Source organism: Buteo buteo, chromosome 25 (genome assembly GCF_964188355.1).
Source record: "Buteo buteo chromosome 25, bButBut1.hap1.1, whole genome shotgun sequence".
Taxonomy (NCBI): domain Eukaryota; kingdom Metazoa; phylum Chordata; class Aves; order Accipitriformes; family Accipitridae; genus Buteo; species Buteo buteo.
The window spans coordinates 7,973,591-7,995,819 of record NC_134195.1 but is presented as its reverse complement, the minus strand read 5'-3'; the positions used below and the strand labels follow the sequence as shown (position 1 = coordinate 7,995,819).

Here is a 22,229-nt window from a genome sequence, read left to right as displayed (position 1 = left end):
GGAGCTGCCCTCGACCCCCGGCGGGCTCCAGCGTCCCGGCGGACTGAGGCGGGCGGCGAAATCCCGGCGGATGGGGCTGAAGGGAAGGGGGATCCCGGCGGGCGCTCTGAGGCAAGGGAGCGGCGGGGAGTCCCGCCGGCGGGCTGAAGGGAGACCCCCCCCCCCCCCTCCCCGGGCGCCCAGCGCTGCCGCCCAGGCGCAGGACGCGGCTCTGCCTCCTCCCGCTTCCACGACCAAGCCGGTAGAAAACGGCCTGCGGCGCGGCTGCCCCCCCCCCCCGCCCCGGCAGCGTCCGTCTTCGGGCACCTGCCGCCGCTTCCTGGCCAGTTCCCGGGGCCGCGGCCAACACGGGGAGCGGCAGAGCCGCCGAGGCCTCCCGCCGCTCCGCGGAGACTGACTTACACGCTGCCGGCGGCGGGGCTCCGTCGGGGGCTCCGCGCTGCCTTCGCTCACCTGAGGCCCGTGCGAGGAGCGAGGGGACAGCCCTCCGCCGCCGCCGGGAGAGCGGTGCCCGCGGCTGGCAGCGCCCGGGAGGCGACGGGGGGCGAGCCAGACGGCACCGGCCCATCCGAGCAGCGCCGCGCCACAGCCGCTGACCTGCGGCCACCTGCCCGCCGCCCTACCTCACTCCTCCCCGGCGGGCCCGGCAGCCACCTGCGGCGCAGGACCCGCCCGCAGCCGCGGGGCCAAAGGCGAGGCGAGCCGGCGGCCTGCCCGGGGAGCGGGCGGGCGGGCGGGGTGCGGGGCTGAGGTGAAGGGCACGGCGGCCGGGGAGGGCCCAAGCCCCCGCCTCGGGCCGGCGTTGGGAAGGCGCTGAGCGGGGCCGGGTCCCTGAGGTAGACGGGGCTGAGGAGGAGAGAGCAGAGCAGTCGTGGTGAAAGAGCTGTTTCACCACGAGAGCTTTCTGCCTTGGCTTTTCTTTCCCCTTCGTCTACCCTCAGTGGTTTAAGGTAGCAGCTGGCCCTCTCCAGGTTTTTTCTCGAGCAAGTTAAAGGCCGTGGAGGTTGGCCAGGTAATGGCAACAGGCAGCTACAGCCAGTAGGTACATCTGCTAAAAGCAGATCAGACCCAAACTGAAAATCGGTCAAGATCCTTACAGTGGTATTGGAGTGAAAGGCTCTAGCTGAAGTTGCTTGCAGCCGTGAACAGTAGTACAATTGGATATACAAATAGTGTGTTTGAAGCTTAGTTTCCACACAAGAGGTGAGAAAGGAAGGCTGGAGGAATTGACAAAAATTACATCAATGGAGTAGTTTCCCGCTTTGGCATCTATTTCAGTAAATTTCTCTCAAAGCTGTGAGTTCTAGTTTCAGGACAAGCATGTTTTTGTCTCTCTGGTGTAAAGTCAGTGAGTCTGAGGAAAGCAGTTTTGCAGAAAATAAAGGTGTTGCCTGAAAAAAGAACACACGCCACACTACATTGCCTCACAGTCCAAGGTAAAAGTGTTAGAATGAAAAATCCTCTGGAGCTTGCTTGTTTCTTAGGGCAGTGGTAAGGGGAACAGAAATGAAAATGGAAAGCTGGTGCACACTCACTCAGTCTTAAAATGAGAAATCATTTCAACATTACTTCTAGAGCAGCCACTCTTGGGTCAAAAAAGGAAATTCAATTATAGGTTTTATTTTGGGTAAGTAGCATTGTTTTAAAATGCAGTGCTATTCTGGCAACAGTAATTTTATAAAATGTTACCGTGTGCAGGAAAGACGTACCCTCATGTAAAGCAAATCTGAGAAGCACATTGTTCACCTGCTAGGTTGCACTGCCACTCTGACGAGAAGCAAGTTTTCTGCTTTGTGTGCTCTGTATCATTGCTTGGGTGTAGGCTGCATTCAAGATAAAAAATGTTTGTTCTTCCACCTCAGGAAATAAAACCACTGAAAATACAATGTAGATGAGAGGCACAAGCTAGGAAACTTAAAACTAAGCTTGGACTTTTGCATCTGCTGAAATAAATGATTAAACTGCTTCATGGATTTTAATAAAGTCTAATGTGGGACAGCCTAGAGAAAAATTGAATTGCAGTATACTAGGGAGTCAGGTGAAGAAAAATCCATTGGATGGAAACATAATTTCAGGCCATGTCTTACACATAATATTTTAATTATAAGCACACTTTGTTTTTTCAAAGTTTATTAATAAAAAATCTGATCCTTGTCATGAAATAAGGATATAGGTTTTGACATTGTCAATCCGAGTCAAGTCACATGAAAATTTTATCCATCTTGCTACTTTTCTTCTGTGTGGGAAGTTCCAAAATGTAAAACTAACTGTGAAATACCTTTCTGCGTGTTCAGGTAACTCTGTACGTTAATACCACAAAGCCATGTATAATTCATTCATCTTCATTTCACATACTCCCTCTGCTGGAAATGAATATGAAAGTTCCGTGGATCAGAGGAAAGATCATTAAGAGTGCAAGATACATTAAAAAAACCTCTTGCTGCTTTTATTAAAAGATCACACTTCCTTACAGACACTCCAGTCTGTATCAGTAAAACAACTTGTATTCCTTGTTGCAAGGCTATTCATACTGAAATGACTAAGATATGGAAGGAAGAGCTAATGCAAATGAATTAGTTAAATATTGCATATATACCAACTTCATATGCATTCTATTGTATCATTTAAGATCTGCTAATATCAAAATCAGATTAAATAAATATACAAAAGCAAGTGAGTAACAGAGCTGCTAAAGTATATCTGATGCTGATAGCCATGTGGCTCTCTACTACTTCACAGCCTATGCTGACACTGAAGGGATTAGCTGTTCTCAGAAGAAAGGAGGGAGATTAAATAAAAACCTCAGCCATAGTACTACCAAAAAGTACCCCATACCATGAGCATTTTTCCTGGTCAAAGACTAAAACCCCTTGCTTTAACACAGACAACACAATCTCAATTCCGATTACACGTTGCTAAAGTTCAAGCTTTATTAGTGACTGAAAGGAAAAAAATAAATCTGGTTTTCTTTGAGTGGAAACAGCAGGATAAATCACATAGATATATGGTTCCAAAGGCTGCTGAAAGGTTGCTTGCATAGAGTTTACAAAAAGCAGTGAAATACTTCAACCCAGCAACACACAATGAATTCTTCATCCTTGGTGGGACTGTACCAGCAATGGAGACACTGTTTTGTATACATAGTAGCTCCTCTTCTAGTATGAAGAAAAAGAGACTAAGGAGGGAGGATACCAGAGGCACTGGATTCTTTCTTCTACAAACCCTGTAAACCAGTTATGCTCAAGTAAAATACCTTCTACTGATTAATGGTGACAGTCTCCATTGCCATGGGTAAGCAAACTCGGTTGGAAAGAACTCCAGAACCAGTGGCTAGAAAATAGAAAGATACTGCTGCAGAAAAGCATGAATACTTTTTAAAATACTATAGGATTCTTTGTTATGCAAACCGGATAATTTTAGCTCACTACAGAGTAGCTGAGAACAAGTTTAACATGCTCTTATTTCATATAAAACCACAAACTGTATTTTCATGTAAAAATATTGTTGTAAAAGGCAATTAAAAAAATGTATAAAAATCAAGTATAGCATTGTTCACAGTTGCGAATAAGTGTCACAAATGCAAACAAATAATAAATAGATTTTTGGTGTATGTTTCTTTCCAACCAAAATACTGTAATAAAGCAACAAGAAAATCGCCCTATCATGAGTAACCCACATTATGGGGAAATACACGTGTTACAAAATGCGTAATGCATTTCAGTTTGGGTATATTCAATAGTACTTCCCAGTTTTTGAAAAAATTAAGGTGTGTTACAGATTAGAGAGTTTGCAACCAAAAGTAAAGAACTGTAAATATTCTGTTTGAGCTCATTATCTATCTTTACTTAAGGATGAAGCAAAGTTTCATATTCAGCAATGGTCTGAAGGTTTTTAGAATATACTGTTGGAGCAGTACATACAATTCCCAACCAGCAAACACTGTTCAAGTCCTCTTGGGCTATTACTACAGACATTGCCAACAAGCAGCTTTTTTATTAAACTAAAAGGTTTTATTTGCAAACTTCAGCAAATTCAATTAATTCTTTCATTTTTTCTTTCTTTCTTTCAGTTGGGGGGGGTGCCACTACAGTGATATTGCTCTCTGAATATACTCACTTGAATGATTTTTTTTTTTTTTACCATCAATAATTACATAGCAATTAATTGCTGTCAGAAGTCACTTGAAGTCTATGTCCCATCACCATTGACAAGAGTTGCTTGGGCCTCATCCATGACCTGATGATGCCTTTGTAATTTGCCTGTAGAAAAACAAGGTTCTCATTTTCGTAACATTTTCTAAATGAAGGCTAACCCTAATAATAAAGGCTATTACTTTATCAGAGTACTCTACAAAAAGCAAGTTTATTACAGCTTGATATTTATAATCTCATATTCCCTTAATCCTCTCTACTTAAGAATTTTAAAGTCCAAATTGCTTAAGGATCTTGCGCTTTTACTTTGTAGGGGAGCACCTCGTTACTGACTTCTTTATGATCTTATGTGGAAAAACTATCATTATTGCAACTAAGGAATTACGTCTGAGGACATGGGCCTCTGCACAGTATTATCAGTTTTATCTATTTTATGTTTATCTACTCTCTCCTTCTCATATTCTAAATTATAGGGTATTAGTTTTGCAGACTAAGATCACATTTCTTAAACTTTTTTGTGATCATCTTCTAAAAAAATCAATACAGCAATATGATTGCAAAACAACAAATCACTTTCTCATCTTCTGGGATGATGAGATGATCATCTTCTCTCATCTGGGAAAAGTGTACCATATGCCTTTTAATAACTGCATAATGTGGAAATGGTTAATATCATTATGTCTGATCTTACAGTCTTTATTACTTGCAAATAGTCCCATTAACACTGGTGATTGCTGAAATGACTTCTGTGGCTGTCCGCCAAATAGAGAATGAAGAATCAGGACCTAAAAATTAAATTCAAGTCACCTTTAGTGAAAAATAGTGTTGCTCTTATGGAAGATAATCCTAGAAGTTATGTTACAGGTATATTTTACTTTTTTTTTTTTTTTTTACATTATTCATCAAAATACTTTTAAAGGCTTTTTAAAGCTACCTGTTCCTAAAAAGCAACACAGAATCATATCTACAGTTTGTATCAACAGGTTTTAAAAGGCAGTTAGGAGCATTCATATGGGTTATGCTGTCTTTAATCATTACTCAGATACGAATGTTAATGTTTAGTAGTCAGGTTATCACAAACCAAATTCATACACAGGAACATACATGCAAGATGTACGTTTGAACCATTACCATGGCCAACGTGCCTTTGCTTGCAAAATAAACTGGAGACCTTTTTCAAAATTCTTTTATGAAGATAGCAAGAAGGATGAATCTATTAAAAAAAATTGATAATTTAAATGAATTAAACAGGAATTACTTCTCTATTTCCGAGTACAGAAGTACAGATTTCCCAGATGATTTATAGGAGAGAATTTTACATTTTCTCTTGCATTTAAAGTGTGAGAATATAGAACATAGACAAATGTTATGACATAAAGTGCAGAAATTCTGAGCAAGTTTAAGTGCCAATAACTATAACCAAACAGTACTCACTCATATTAAAGAACTCTAACTAGACACTTCATGCAGTTTTAATAAAACTGTTGAACACACCTCCAGTATGCAGGGAAACATACAAAAAAATACATATCTTCATAGATGGATATTGAAACACTGGTAACTGCTGGCATTACTATCTTATTTATCCAGATTAATAAGTCAGTCAGGTTTTAAGGGGGGGAAAACCCCCAAACTCTTCCTATCTTGAGATGGCACAGCATTGTCTCAAGAATAATATTCACATAGTTCAGCAAAAATACATCCAAATCATAACACCTAAATACAGACTCTTTTTTCCCCTCAACAAAATTTTATATTGTTATTTTCTTTCCCTTTTTTCAGTAACCTTTTAAAATTATGCACATTTCTAAAATAAAAGCACACTGTTAGTAAAGTCAATGGAACTTGTGGTTTTTTTCTGTTTATTGAGATGGACCATCTCACACAATAATACAAGAGCTGGGAGAAGGGTGGGAAAGGAAGCTATCTAGACTGATTTCTTCCCACTGAACAACATTAACAGTGATGAAAAACCTGTGCAAGCATTTGTGAAATAGATTTAATGAAATGTAGCATTCAGCAGGGAAAAGTGATAATTAAATGAGCATTAAGCTTTAACTCTCCAGATGGTGTGCAGAGTCTTCACAAGCCATTGTGAATATAACATTATAAATCCTTGAAACAAGAATTCCTAGAAAGAAAAAGAAATCTAATTTGTTTCATGTTCAGTGAATACAGAAATACATCCTGATGTTTCCACGTGCAAAATTTTAAGGTTTTGATTCTGAAAGCACTTTGAGCAGGCTTCCCAGTCTCTTTAATAGTCAATCCAGATCATTTGAAGGATTAGTTTTTATTGTACAAAAGTGCTATAATGCTCTTTGAAGTGAAAGGCAAGCTTTGGACTCCTATCACTTAAGAAAGTCAGACAGAAAAAGTCTTCCCCACTAGGTCTACAAGACAAACTACAAGGCACATCCTTTTCACTTTACTGAAACAAGGAGACTGGTGCAATAAAGACAGGGAGAAAGATGGAAGAATAAGAAAAAGTTACTGTCCAATTTACTTCTGATACCACATTATCAATAAAATAAAAAGGTGACTGTCTGCCTCCTATCACAGTCTGTCTGCTAAAATAGCACCAAAACACTGGAGAGGAAGAAGAGTATTAATGGTGATTCCAGCACTGGTATCTCAGTATACTTCATGGGCTGCAGAGTCAGACATTAGCTGTGGAAGAAGCCTCTCTACCAATGAATAGTTGTTTCTACAGTACCTTTGTCAATCCCTGGTAACTTGTCTTCAAGCAATTGAAAAATTAAATTTCACCTCCTAGAGGACTATTTCTAATAGTATTCTGCTTTAAATTCAACAGGAACTTACACCTAGATCATGTTTCATCAATTCCCCATACATCTATTTTAAAAGTCTTAATTCTGTGATTCTGCTGATGATTACACTCAAATATTTGCATTAATATTCTTGCTTTTACTCTCAGGCTGTATTTTACATTGTTTTTTGTTTCGTTCTGGTCTCAATGAATTTTTCTGAATCTTTCTAGAGTTAGTTGGGAGGGAAATGATTTCATCGTTCATAAATATTTCAGACATTTCTACTATTCCATCTTTTGATACAGATTCTAGGTTCTCGACATAAAATTTATCAAGAACTTTAGTATTCTGGACATTAAAGAACTCACCCATACATAGGTACATCAAGTGTAAATCACTTATACAAAGCAGGCAGATCCAGATTCAGATCTCTGCTCCATCTCAGGAGAGCCTTATCAAACAGGCTATTTTACTTATGACTGTATCATTACATTACACAAATCTGATAAATTCTTTCCAGTTAAGCTTTTAAAACATAGTAGACTGCCAAAGTTTCAGTGCTTTTATTGCACATTTTTTTTTAATCTAAACAATCCTAAACAATTTAGTATAAATAAATAAGTCTGGAGCAACCCTAGTTCTTCCCACTTAGCCAAAAAACGTATAACAAAGAGCTGGATGAGGAAAAAAGTTACGTATTATATTAGTATCTTGAACACTCAAAAATGGAAAATAATTAGGCAGAAAAAAAAATTAGTTCATTTGCACTCAAAAGCTACATTGATTTAATTGAGAAAGATTTAGCTTAAACCAGCTGAAGATTTTAAGCAAACAAAGTATTTATACCTGGCTCACATATTTAATTTTTAGTCCTTCCTTAAACTCATTGTTCCCTAGCAGATCATGCCACATAAGGCTAGCCAGGAGGAATTAAAAAAACCAAACAAACCCCAACCAACTCCACAAAACCCAAAAAGCAAACAAGAAAGGAGTTGAATTCATAATCTAGCTTATAGAAGATTACTCTTGATTTGGTATTTAGCCAGAAGTTTACTAATTAGGAAGGAATTCTATTGCCCTAAAAAGGGAGTGATACAAACAGAAAAAGCACCAAAATCGTTAGTATCAGTGTGGTGACTACACGGATTGATCCCCCTTTTCTTTATACAGTATCAAAACCAGAAGAAAGTGTTACGGTAATTAGAAGTAAATTAAACCATTCCAAACAATACAATGCTTATTTCAACAAATTTAAGAGCTACACTGTACTCAGACTGAGGAGGAGTAGATGTGGCTCTATCAGAGGAATGAAGACTCCCTGTACTTGCTATCAAGGACTGGCAATAGCTACAAAATCACTGTCTTGCACAGTTGTGTTTCCCTACTGAGGGCACCAGAACCAGCTCACTGACCCGAGGAAATTTGTCTTGTATTCTTAGGATCTATGTACTTAGAGAAGCCCTTGATAACAAAGATTAATCAAGTGCCAGAGGTAATAATCTCAGTTAACAAAGTATTAACAAAATTCATCTTGGAAGTACCTAACCATCTTGAAAGCAGAAATGATTTCCTGTAAGTCGTGAACTGAGACTTTTTCCCCCTCAACTGGAAATTTTTTGTTAATGCATGCTGCCATCAATCTACCAAAAAAGTGTGATGCAACAGGCAGGGAGCTACCAAGTATGAAGCTAAGCTGAGACTGAAACTGACAGGGGACTAGCTGCGTATTGTGGAGGCTCCATTTTACTGATTGTTAAAAGGAAAGCTGGGCTTGCTCCTCCTCAGGGTTACAAGTGTTTGAAGACTTTTAGAAGGCATTTATGTTTCTTGTAAAAAATGCACATATATAGAGTGAAAACTATCTGAAAACAACTAGATAAAGAAAGGCTGGACAGTTAAGAGCTTTTATGTAGGAAAGATGAAAATATTTACACCTACACCTGCACAAAATTGTGGCAAGTCAAATAGAGATTTTCTGTAGCATTTTTTCTATTACTGTTTTAAGAATTTATGACTATAGCAGCCTGGTGCAATTAGTTGCTATTAACCATATAGTTTTGATACAGCTCAATAAAACAAAAGGAGTATCATCAAAAGATTGTGGTCCTGAATCTTCTTGTAACTTTTCTTGGAGCAATGTAATTCCATGGAATTCAGTCAATATTTCCACAAGAAATACCAGATTTCATCCTTCCTCCCCCCTAGTGTTTGGAACTTAAATGTTGTTGAACCACTTACCCTTCCAGGGACCAGTCCAGAGACCAATCAGGAGGTCGATGATGGGAATGTTCAGGTGATGATGTTCTTAACGTAGAACTTAACTGATACGAGATTGTACAATTCTGGCGTTGAAGTTCCTGTACAGCACATTCCCTAAATAAACATTATTTTACAGTGAGACTAAGCACTTTTCAAAAATAATCAAAATGATCTCACAGTCATTATCTTTTTTTTTTCTATTCAAGATTGTCAGCTTTTTTATTGTATTTTAAAAGGAGAAGTGGTGTTCATTACATACTTCTCTGAAAGCCAGATTAGTGACTCTGTATTACTCCCTTACTCAGATTTAGTTCTACATATCCATTGTCTCTATTTTCCCTAAAAGAGAGAAGTTAGCCATGGTTGCTGCAGGTTAAACTCTAAAAATTGTAAAAATCTCCAGGGAGGAAGAGCCTAATTTTAAGGTTATTCACAAGTCTGCAACATAAGGACAATCACTAAAATCAGCAATGATATTAATGTAAGAACAGTGTTGTTTGTGGTATTCTTGTGCTGTTTGAGTTGGCAAAGCCAATGGACTAGAATCTACCTGAAGTGCCCTGAAACTGATGCATATTTAAGAGATGCTGGACTCCCCAGTGGGAAAGCTGTAAAATAGTAGTCTGGTCATTTTGACTGCAAGGGGTGAGGCCTGGATACTGGATGAATCCATAACTCCTGCATCTGGATGTACGGGGATGAAGTATGTGGGATTGGATAATACATTGGAAAATTCTGGAGGTACATACTCATTCTGGGATCCTGGTTTCAGGCTGCCAATTGTTTCATAAGGAGAATCTAGTCTGGGTTGGATTGGGAAACTACTAGGAAGGGTAGCTACAACAACCCCTGAGTTTCAGTGTATAACCCCAGTAAAACCTTGACAATGGTTTATTATAAATGAATGGGTGTTTTGGGAGGATAGCACTAACCCAGGCTGGAAAAAAGGGCTCCAAGTTGCCCAAAACCTTGCAAATGAAGGTATAACAAGGACTGCCTGTATGGTTTTGAACTGAAACTGGCCCCAGTGTGACAGCCATTACCACAGGCCTACCTATGGAGTGGACCACTGAAGCAGATCACCAAAACCTACAGGAGAGCAATCAGATCCAGCACCAGCTCACAGAGCTGAATCTACAGGCAAGAAAAAGAGCTTGCTCTAGCAGCAGGAGCCCAGTGAAACATAAGTCTTCCACCTAGCTACCAACAACCCACAACCTTGTGCCTGGGGAGGTATCATCTGCACTGTAAAGACTATAGAGCCAGACTTATCTACATTGACTGCTAGTCTTACTAGCATTATTGCTTTTAAGGGCTTTACTATACACATGCTGTACCGTCTTTAATGGTCAAGATGGTGCTGGCAATGGTGGGAAGTTAGAGTGCAGCTGCTTGCACCTCTCACAGGTAACATCACCCTGTAGAATACCACGTTTGGGTATGAATGTAGCAAAACCATGACCAATGGGGAAAAGTAACCTGGGGCAGAGAAAAGGAGGTACAAAGGCAGCAAAAAGGAAGGTGAAGAAACAGAAAGGGATAAAAAGATATGCAAGTCATTCACTTGGGGCTGGCCAGGGGTACCTGAAAGTCAGTCCCTGTGCTTGGTCACCAAAGCCAAAACAGGACAATAAATCAAACCTGTTGTTTCCACATGAGTCCAAACAATTTCCACAGTCAGGAGAATGGGAGGGATGGGGAGATGCTTTTACTGACTGGTAAAGAAAAATCCAGACAGACAGCTTAAGCCTCCTGGTATCACTGTGTTGGTGCTCGTTCACGGCCTGACAGCACTGGCACTTCCACCTCCTAATTTCAGGCATTATTTCATTCTGCACCAAGGCAGTAAATCAATATGACTAGCTAAGTCAGTCTTAGAACAAGGATATCATCTACCCACTTGTTTAAACTGACAACAAAAAAAACCCAGTCAGTACTGACATCTGCTGCTTCCATTATATACTATCATGATACTGACATTAATGATAGTATTTTTTCCTCTCTGGCTAATTTTCTGGTTTTCACTTGCCAGTACCAGAAAAATAGATTGGCTGTAAGAAGCCAACTTGGAGCTTTGATCCCTTTCCCTGCAAGCAAGAGAGATCGATACCTGCTCTTGTAAAGCATGACTTTCTCAGGAAAAACGGAAAAGAAATAAAATTCTTGTAACCTTTGCGGGACATTGAAGAGACACAGTTTCAATTTTATGAAAAATCAAAAAAAAAAAAAAAGCAAAGCTCTAGCCTTTCAAAGACAGCTAAATCTAATGTCAGCCTCAGATTTTTATAAGAACATTTCAGTCTTTGCTATTTAAGATTTCTGCATACTGTTTTTGCAACTGACTTACAGACTGCATGATGGAACCTAGCTTTGTTCTTTCCAAAACAATTCAGATAATTAAGTTTGTAAATCTCTTATGTAAAAGAGAAATTCACTTCAAGAATGAAAACTGGCGATCTTTGCCTCAGCATAGGCTCGTTCTAATATTTGTTTTGCTAACCAGCTGTGAACAACCATGTGAATAACAAATTATCCTTAACTAGGAGAAGAGATTAAGTATGGAGGCTGATTCAACTTTCTGCCAATGAACACTTCAAGAAGAAAGAGTTGCAGTCCCTACCAGGGAGCACCCATACACCATGAGATGGATGCACTCACACAGGGGGGGAGTAGAGAAACGACAATCCGAAGAAGATCGAATTTCTTTTAAAACAAAGGCACTCCTGTATTAGCACAGTCTGGCTCATTCCATGCAGCTGAAGAAGCACAAATGATGCCACCTTTTAAACTGACTTGCATATCTAACCCAAAAGTTTATAACTTTTTGCTATGACTTCAGGGTAAAGGAGAATCCAATTTGAAATTGAAACGTACACTGAGACATTTAAGAAATCCATCTTTAAAAGACCTAATATCAGGTATAGAGATGCCCCCTCCAAAACCCTCGTCCTTACTTATGAGAGAACAGATTATCAACAAACTAATTTACTACAATTAAACAAGACATTTGATTCTCAAACCTGTGCCATAATCACATCACTCTGCTTCTTTTAGCCATCTCTTTTACATACCCAAAGTAATGCCTGACACAGTAATATTTTATCCTCAATACATCCATGAAATAGAGAAGTACTGTTGTTTCACAGATAAGAAAACCATTTAAGACACCAGAACTATATAGATTAACTCATGAAGCAGGCTAGGGACCGTTCTCTGGGACTGTGGCCAAATCATATGAAACAGCTTGTACATATTGTTAAACTCCCCCATCCCCGTGTGTGTCGTGCTCCCCCCCCCCCCCAAAAAAAAAAAAAAATTACTGTGGCCATACTGCCATTTGGGAACCATCCCTACCACCTTCTGTGTCCCAAGTAGTACCTGGGAGAATGTGGGTTGGTACAGGCTAAAATAATTCCAGAGTGGGTACTAACAATTCAACTGTACGGACAAGAATACAGTTGTGTGTACCCCTCAAGTCAATGCTCTGACCTGGTTTAGTTCAACTAGCACAGGTGTAGCCAAAAGAACTTAGTAGTCTATAAATCACTTTTCTGGCCAACTAGTCACCTAGACTGTCACTATAGATCAAGACAGGCATCACTATATATGAGTGAAGACAGACAAGCATTTTCAGGAAAGTAATCCATCCCATCCTATAACAGGCAATCCTAGAGGGCAGTTTATCTCACTGTCTCGTTCCATTGGCTATAAAGGGAACCTAGACAACTAATTCAAACAGCATGTGTAACAGCTACAGAGACTGAATTCAGTGACACGAATAGCCTCTGAACACAGAGGAAATGTACAGCAGAGCAAAACCAAACTTTGCTGTTTATCCTACTAATTAGTCTAAGTCTTAGTACTACATTGCATTTCACCCCAATTAGATGCAGGAGGCTCGATGCAGGAGGCTCAGTACAAACACATATACTTGCCTTTCAAAGCGCTCAGTCCCCAGCTGTCTTTTGGTGATAGCCAGTTCTGACTCCAGCTGAGCTGCTCTATTTCTGAGCTGAGTAAAATCTTGACTCTGCACAGCACTGTAAAGTCCATACACTTTAATTAGATAGCAACTATAATCCTCCAAGCATGTTACCAAAATTAAAAGGGCAGCTATAGCATGCAATTGAGATTAAGAACATTTTTTGGAGTAAAATATAACACTACACAGAAAAGTCTATTAGGGTATAGCTGAGGAATCAGAAGCAGGTTTTTGCTATCTTCTGCTCTTTAGGTAACCAGGGTACATTTGCCATTTGAAAATGCGGCTAGATATAAAACCATCTCTGTGTATATACACTTGGGAAGAATGAAAAAACCTGCGATATTATCCTGGTCATTTACTCACAGTTTATTTTCTGCTAAAGCAAGCTGTTCCTTGAGAAACTGAATTTCAGAGTCTTTTTCTTGCTTTGCTATCTGTGACTGAAATTCTTTCTCATGACTGGACACAAGCAAAGATTCCAGGTTTTTCATAGATGCTCTTTCATTTCCCAGTTGTTTTCTCAGCAGCTCTATTTCATAATGGGATGACTCACACTTGCTCTGCAGCTAAATAAAAATTTTAAAGTTTTAGATGTATGTCTGTTAAGCTTACTGACTATCTATTACGGTAACTTTAAAAAAAAAAAAAAAAGGCAGATAAAAAAAAGGAAGTCTGGAATCAATGACCAAAATTTGCTCTCACTCCAGGATGGATGATTAGTGTTATATTTGCCCTCAGTCAAAATCCTGTGTCAGATTTTTAAATCCACCCAATGTATATATCTGTATATAAATGTACTTCATACAAATGACAAAATGCCATGAAATATACATATCAATGAATACAGATTGTAGACAGAATCATTAAAGAGGAAGAAGGAAGTTCTATATTTTGTTGGGGCAAGAAACTACTGATTAACCATTTGCATGCAGGAAATGACACCCAGTATAACAAACCAATATCTGCATCACCAGCAGAGTGAGATTACACTTATTTTACTTAAAGGAACATCAAGAATAAATCTGGGGGGAAGGGGAAAATTAATAAAATCCAAACCAAAAGATTAAGTATCTATATTTCTTGGGGGAACCTAAAAAAGAAGAATACCCATAAAACCTAGTATGTTCCACTGCAAAGGGAACAATGGACGTACCTGAGACATAACTAACAAAAAGAAAAAAAATAATTCCAGAGACAGTTAGTCAGGAAAATCTGTATTGAGTCAGCTACAGACACACAGAAAACTGGCTGTTTTAATCTTAGCATAAGCTGGATGCTATTTTTCCTTCCTCTTTTTGTGTATGCATTTTAGCATATCTCTAACCGAGTCCATTTGGGGTGCTGCAAACACTTTTATCTGTATTTTACTCAAACCTAGTTTACATTAAGCACAATACTGCTCACCCAAAGGTCATAATAAATCTATGAACTGAGACATCTTAACAAACACCCCACCTCTCCAGCACATTCCTCAGAATTTTCAGAAGATAACCATTTATGTGTTCAAACAAGGAAGGTACTGAGAAAACTCAGGTCATAGGCCAACAGGGAGGGGAAAAGAAAAAAAAAGAAAAAAGAAAGAAAAAAGTATTTTTCACTTTCTAAAGCAGAACTTTTTTTGTTTTACCAAGCTAAACTAAAAGGTTTCTTCAGTCTGAAAGATCCAATTTTCTACTAACTGTCAATCAAAAATTTAGTTCTTTTGCTGATAAACAGTTTTGATATTCTACTTTTGTATTTCAGAACAAAAGAATATTGAAAACTGCAGACAGCATAAGTTATAGGAAAATATACAGTATTAGCAACACTGAAAGAACAATATTATTCAGCATCAGGTTTAGTTGTCACTTCTGAATATACATATGCTGCAGTCTAGTAATGCAGACTTCTGCATTAGAATACTATGTAAAATAAGAGCCCTATCTGAAGATTATACACGGCTGATGAAAGACTACTGGTTGAAAGGTACGAAAAAATTAGCTAAAATTTCCCAACTTCAGACTTTTCTCCAACTTTCCAACTGCATTTCTGCATTTTTCTCTCCTGAAATTGTTGCTGCTCTCCACAGTCCCAGCAAGTCCCTTCACTGACAATCTGACAGAAGGATCCAGGAAGGCTTAGTCATATCCGATCTCATGAAAGCTTCAGACAAATGTCATATGCTGGAACTCTTCCCTATCAAAAGCATTGTAGAGGATTCCACAAGCATACAAAAGACATTACACACGTTTGGCTGCAACAAATAACCAACTGTCAAACAGCAGCTTTACCCATAGTGTACGGAAAAGGCATAAAGGTTAAAAGAGAATGCTGGAAGCCTGTAAAGAACAAGAAATTATCTCAGCTAGAGCAGACGATGGACAGGGCAGTGATAGAATCATACTGGAAATATCTGAATAATCTGAGTATGTATGAACAATTTTTCAGAGTTTATCCAAGCTAAGTTTTTAAAAATTTGCCTATCAAACATTAATTTTGTAGTTTTTGTAAAAATCAAGGTCAACAGAAATTGATTTTCAATGGAAATTAAGGAAAGATTATTAAAGAGATATTGATACTTCCTGAAACAGTCAAGCATTTTAAAGTCCATGTCAAATTTTTTTGCTAATAAACTACTCCAGCTATTCTGCTTACTTAGTGACTAGATGTAAAATCCAAGATATGTTTCAAGAAAACAAGCAGTAATTTTAAGTCCTGACTTTTGAGTATTCATAATAAAACCTTTCAAAGAAGCATGCTTTTCAAATAGTATACAGCATCCACCCTCTGAGTAGCAAGCCCCTGAGGAACGCCAAATTAAACATTCAAAAAATTGAAACAATAATCATCAGTAAGGATTTATTTGATCATTCTAGACCCCAAAGTAGATTTAGATCCCTTAAGTAAAACGTTAACATAAACTTATTTTTCTAATATATTTCATTTCACATACACTTTCTACCTTCTCTGCTAAGGAAGTTAACTGCTGATTTAATAGTTCTTTGACTGCATCTAGTTTAATGCAAAGTTCTTATGTAGATGTGAGATTTGCAAGTATAGAGACTCTCTCCCAATGTAATTTTTGAAGTTTTCCTTCCATTTTCACAAGAGACTTGCTTAAGGCAGAAATCTGAGACTTGTATGCTGCTTCTGTTGTTAAACGCTACAGTAAAGCAGTATCAGATAATCAAAACTCTACTGCAAAGAAAATTTAAAACTGCTTCCAAAATCCTACAAAAATATCCCTATGTAATTGTGGTGAATTTTAAGAGGCAGCAGTAATTTATTCTGGAATAAACTTCAAAGTTATTTCTTTAAATAACTCCCATATATAAAAACTAGAAGAGAATAGCTCTTGCTTCTGACAGCAACATCAGCTAGAGACATTCTAAATTCTATTCCTAGAATTCTATTCCTTCTGCAGAGCTAATAGGGTTCAAAATTCTGCCATGGGTCACATTTCATTTTCAGATGAGACCCTCTTATTTTAGCAATAAAATGTATTCTTGCATGTAGATGATAAGTGAATGCTGAGATACTGTCAGTCATGTTTATACTGCTGCCACCCATAAACTCAGGCATGACTAAGAGATGACAGAAGTCACACTAAAGAGAAGTCCACAAGCCAGTAGCAGCAGTTCTGACTAAAAGCATTTAGAATTTGGTATATTTAAAATTAATATAACTTATGTTTTTCTGTTTTGAAAAAAAGCCTGTACTTTGCCCAGTGATACTGGTATTTCTGGTCACTTTTAACTACTTAATTTTCAGTGGGTGGCAGAATGAGTCTGGGAGGTTACAGAGCAAAGGGACAGATAAAGCACTGTGACCTCCTTGAAGGATTTATTAGGAATGAGATCCAAAGAGATAATTGTAGGGGGAGCACGTTACATTAATTCTAGCTGTCTTGCCTAAAAAAAGGCACAAGGAACACAGAGCACTACTAAGCACCTTATGATTTTTGATAAAAACTTCTGGTTTAGATATGTGCCTTATAACTACTATGAACCTGAACGTGACAACTGGAGTTCTGACTCAATTTGTTGACACAGTTTTCATGAAGAGGCCTTTTATTTAGTTTATTCCTATACTTAATAGCAGGCATGTAGGAAGGAATTAGAAGGATGAAATCTCTACTTGTTTGAAGCTCACTGGACAAATTAGGACCATGTACCAGTTTTATCATATTTTAAAAATGTCAAAATCTGTCACGCAATCTTCCTGTGCTGTTTTGCTGCTGTTATGTTCTCATCCACTTTTTGGACAGCAGCAGTTCAGTTCCTCTTGAGTATCTAATGTGCATGGATAGCCCTCAGTAGCCTATGTGATATTCAGGAAGCAGAGATGAGCTGCAACAAAAACCGTAACAACCCAAAATCAGAATATAGTTTATATGTTCATAATGTATTTTCAAAGCCATGCTGTGCATTTCCTTTTAAGTTCTTCAGATCTTCAAGTGGGAAGAGGCTCTTTGGGACATCTAAAGTGGTGGAAAGAAGGTTGTAAAGCTGGAAGTGAGAAAAGCAGGCACAGGAACGTAACAGGTGACAAAGCAATAGGTATTTTTCAGGTATGCTGTAGAGTTGTGTGTGACATTATGCCTTCAGTCATTCCAAACATGACAGCATTTTATAATTCATAATATATATTCTTTCCTTGAAATATGCTATTATTTTTTAAGATTTTTTTTCCAAGTGTGACTAGTGCTAGTCATGTTATTAAATAAATTCAAACTCCATACAGCTCACTACAGCACATATCTCTAAAATTTGAGAAGTGGCATTAAGCATAATTTTAAACAGTTCCAGGCTTACAATATTACCAGACCATTTCCAGTGTGAACTATGGAAAGAACAATTTCAACTTACTTGCTCCATCTCTGTTTCAAGGGAGTCCATTTTCTCTTTCAATCTGCGGTTCTCAGACTCCGCACTGATCAGTGTCAGCCTAACAGAGCTACAATCTGCTTCTGCTTGATGATATTTTGCTTCCCAACTTTCTCCTTGTTCACGGGCTTTGTGGTAATTCTCCAAAAGCTCGCAGTTCTCTCTCTCCTAACACATAAAGCTTGTTTGTTTAATAATTTACAGCAAGCTTCACAAAATAGGGATATCTATAGATCTACAGGTATTGGATGTTCTCTTTCCACTGAAAACTTTGCCATTTAGCCAAAATATCAAGAGCCTTCTCAAGAAACAGTGTTTTGTTCAAGATGGCCACATTTTAATGTTCAAAACACACCTGTTAAAAATGGCTAGATTAACATTACAAATACAAGGTATAGCAATATACTGCAGAAATATATTTTTTTTTACTATTAATCCCATATGGTAATAAAGAGAAAAGAGTTCCAAGTCTCTGTATTATTCACTATCTGAATTTTTAAGTTTAATAAACACACATACATGTGTGTATATATATATATAAAACCACAATGAAATATACTTCATTACTTGTGTACTGCAAAAATAGCTAATAAAATGTGTTCAAACTAATAAAAACATATTAGTAGAATGCAAGTAAGTTTTGACTAGGAAGCAAATTCTTCCATGGAAATATGGCTAAAATTTCATTTTTAATTAAACCACCAGCTTTTATTAACAAGTTTAATCCATATACTCACTGTAGACTTCAGTACACCCTTCAGCCTGACAATTTCTGTACTTGAATCCTGGGCTTTCAACTTCATATCATCAAGCTCAGTTTGGTACTTTGCCAGTTTTTTATGTAATGCCTATGAAGAAATATTTGTTTCATAAGGTTAAAGTATACTGTTTGTACCTTTACAAAAAAAATAGAATTAGTGTGTATCTAAAACCTATGGCTTTATTAACTCATTATTTAAAGGCTATATAGTCTAAACCATGTATATTTCTATTAAAAAAAACTTTGCATTTGTCAAAAATATTTTGTTTCAACTTACAAATAATGCTAAGTCTTCTTAAAAAGAAGAAAAATGTCAATAAAAGAATGTAGCAGTTAAGAAGAAAAATATAGACGATTTATTTAGCAGCTAGATGGTCATAACAAAATAACCTGCCCCATATAAGAGGCAGGGCTCAGAGTCAGCTCCCCCTTTTCTACATGTTACAGTCTCTTAAAAGCCCACATTTGAAAAAGCAGAAGAAAGCTAAAAAATTGAATTAACTAATTATGTGGTTATCTCCTAATCAGAAGAAATAAAGCCACAAGTATTAGGAGAATGCACACAGAATTTCTGGCAACTACTGCTTGAGAAAGAACAGAATGAGGAAAAAAACTGCAGAAAGGCTGTCTTGAACTGCTCCGTTCAGAAACCCTTCCTTCCTTACAAAATTATTAGAACATTCAGCTGCAAGAACTGGGGAAGGGGCGGGGGGGGGCGGGATGTGGAGAAGGCTACGGAGAAACCCCTATTCCTGCTGTGAAAAGGCTGTGAGTTGCTGAGAAAGGTGCTCTGGAAATCTGTGAACTTTTCCAGGAAGCCCAAGTGAATAAATGAGAATGCTACTTTAAATACTTTATCACCTAAATCAATGGAAGATCCTAGAGGAACCAATACATATTATAGATGCAAGCCTATTAAAAAGTAGTTGATCTTGTGAGGCTAAGACTTTGTTTCGAACTGCTTCTACAAGCACCCAGGCATTGCAAAGAAAACCGTGAAGCTTTCAAAAGTAGCTAGAAGCAACAGGAGGCTGTGCTTTGTACCAGCTGATCTCAACAGTATCAACTGTGATTCTGAGAGAAGGTAAAGAATAGTGATTCCTTGGAGAACCTTTGGCAGTTAACGCTACTACGAGCCTTGACTTTTCTAGGATACTCGGGTGCTAAATAGAAATGATTAATATGTTTGAGAGATGAGTTATTTAGAATGAGAGTTGCCTCACCTAATTTTTGCGCCGCAGAATGAGGCACCTGATCTAACTAGTTAGCTAGACTTCCTCTATAATGAAGGGAGAGAGACACATAGAATGAATTGCTTTAAAAACTGGGATGGGATGAATCTCCTTCTGGAGGACTTTTCTTTACTTAAAAGGGAGCCTTCATGACTTAAAACTTTTATATACACCTAACATCAGGTGAAAGTTAATTTGCTCCTTCAAAACTGGGTAGCGCTTCTAGAGAAGAAAGCCAGATGAGCAGAAAGTATTTTCAAAGACAAAGATATCCTAAGCAGTAGAATAAGTGCAGAGAAGAAAGATAAAGCATCAGAAAATCTAAATGAAGGCAAGAAGTTGAAGAAAGAGAAGAAAAAACAGAACACAACAGTAATGAACTACTACAGGTATTAAGCTTAATTCCTAGCTGCCTGGAAAACACACTGATGCATGAGCATTGTGTGTGCATGAGATGACACTTTAAGTATTTTAACTACTTTCATTAGGAACTGCACACAGACAAAGAACACAGTAGATAATATAATGTTGTATTATAACCAAATATTTCCAGCATCTTTTATCCAAAAGCCACTTCAAAGGAACATAATACTATCAATAAAGTTTTGAATCTTATTAAAATGTGTACTGTGTTAAATTATTAGCAAGTCAAATTCATAAGCTTTTAAGTATTCTAGGCCAGTCACAGCACAGTACAAGAAATACTTGCTGCTCCTTTATAGTACTTTTCCATATAAACAATAGTTGTAACGGCCACATTGTTTTCATTTGAAGATCAGAAAAAAAACATTAATTAGCTGTTCCTCAAGATAAACATCCAAACTATTACATAAGAATCGCTGGTCATCTTTATACAAGTCAGCTGAGCAATAAGGGAAAAATCAGAGTTTGAAAAATGAGCTTAAAAACTAGTTTGCAGATTTACTTCAGATGAGGGCACACCAATTCTACATACTACTTGAAAAATACACCATTTTCCTTTTTAGTCAAAGGTTCTCTGTACAAATATACCTGATTTTCTTGCTTAATATTAGAAAGACGCTCTTGTAACCTGTCATTCTCCTGAGCTAATGATTCTCTGTTCTTGTTAGTCTGTACAAGTTCTTTGTTGGTTTCTTGTAGCTGTTGATGCAAACTGGTGATATCTTTCTCACAGTTACAGAGTGCTTCAGCAGATTTTCTATGCAGCAAATAAAAAAGTTCTTCAGGTACAACAATACTGCCCAACCTAATACAAATGATAGCTTTTCAAGTGGTTAAGTTTGCAAGTCATGAAACAAAGCTGTAACATTTTAATATTTAATAGACTAAAAAATATTTACACATTAGCACATCCTATGATTCAATTTTTGAGTTAATCTTGTAAGTTAATCAAAATTTTATAATGATCTTGACATTTCATCCTTACTTTGTGGAACACTCCAACTCAGAAATCAGAATCCTGAAATCCGAAATTATTTTCTCCTTGAAAAGAAATACAAAATTAAAATAAACCTCTTACCACTCTTCAGTATAAATGGGAAAAAACATTATATTTCCTTTTATTCAGCTGGCTGATTAATTTAACTGTGTAAGGCAAAATGGATTGTGGTTTTCCAAGTGTCATCATGTACTGTTTAGAGCTGAAAATTCTGATAATCTAATTTGGCAAATAAAGGAACAAATATTATCATCTTCCGCAGAATATAATAATTTTAATTAGATTTTTTTAATCCTTTGTGGTTCTAAAGGCAGCATTTGGCTCACACTCCCAAAACTAAATGATGTCTTCTGCCTGTAAGATAAGTTATCACAGCTTTTCTACAATGAATAAACTATCAGAGTCTGGTGGCGTGTAACTGATAAAAAAAGAATTCCATCACAAAGTATATTAATTCACTCCCTTGTCTTTGGATACAGATATTAAAAGAAGCGTAGATAGACTAAGAAAATACCTTCCACTGGAGACACAAGAGAGGTGAGAGACAGCCATCTCTTCTCTAAACCGACATAATTTTACAATTTACAGTTTTAAAAATACAAAGTTAGTGCTTATGGCAAGATGATTTTAGCCTGTCCTGCAATTATCTTTTCTTTAAGATTTTGTTACAAATCAATGCAAATTCTTGAGTTAACAACCACAACAGTTAAAAAATACCTTCTGTAGTCTAGCCTAAATCAACATCCAGGTGACTTAAGCTGAAGTGAAAAATAACATTTCAGAGCC

At 37.7% G+C, this 22,229-nt stretch overlaps 1 protein-coding gene across 5 annotated transcripts in view; it reads right to left on the bottom strand.

Annotated features, from left to right (window-relative positions):
- Positions 1-2,914: 2,914 nt before the first annotated feature.
- The window catches only part of TSGA10 (testis specific 10), a 35,756-nt gene continuing 16,441 nt past the window's right edge, over positions 2,915-22,229 (bottom strand). Inside the window, exons 9-17 of one of the 5 annotated variants that reach the window (XM_075057614.1) lie at positions 21,432-21,487; positions 21,035-21,203; positions 18,769-18,879; positions 18,014-18,199; positions 13,530-13,732; positions 13,117-13,221; positions 9,161-9,295; positions 5,283-5,364; positions 2,915-4,936 (exon numbers count right to left, since the gene is read on the bottom strand). In XM_075057614.1, coding sequence (XP_074913715.1) covers positions 5,328-5,364; positions 9,161-9,295; positions 13,117-13,221; positions 13,530-13,732; positions 18,014-18,199; positions 18,769-18,879; positions 21,035-21,203; positions 21,432-21,487 — 1,002 coding nt within the window. In that variant the 3' untranslated portion in view covers positions 2,915-4,936; positions 5,283-5,327. Of the gene's footprint in view, positions 5,365-5,569; positions 6,283-9,160; positions 9,296-13,116; positions 13,222-13,529; positions 13,733-18,013; positions 18,200-18,768; positions 18,880-21,034; positions 21,204-21,431; positions 21,488-22,229 lie in introns of those variants that run through there. The other 4 variants (XM_075057616.1, XM_075057615.1, XM_075057617.1 and 1 more) reach the window with 4 other exon arrangements.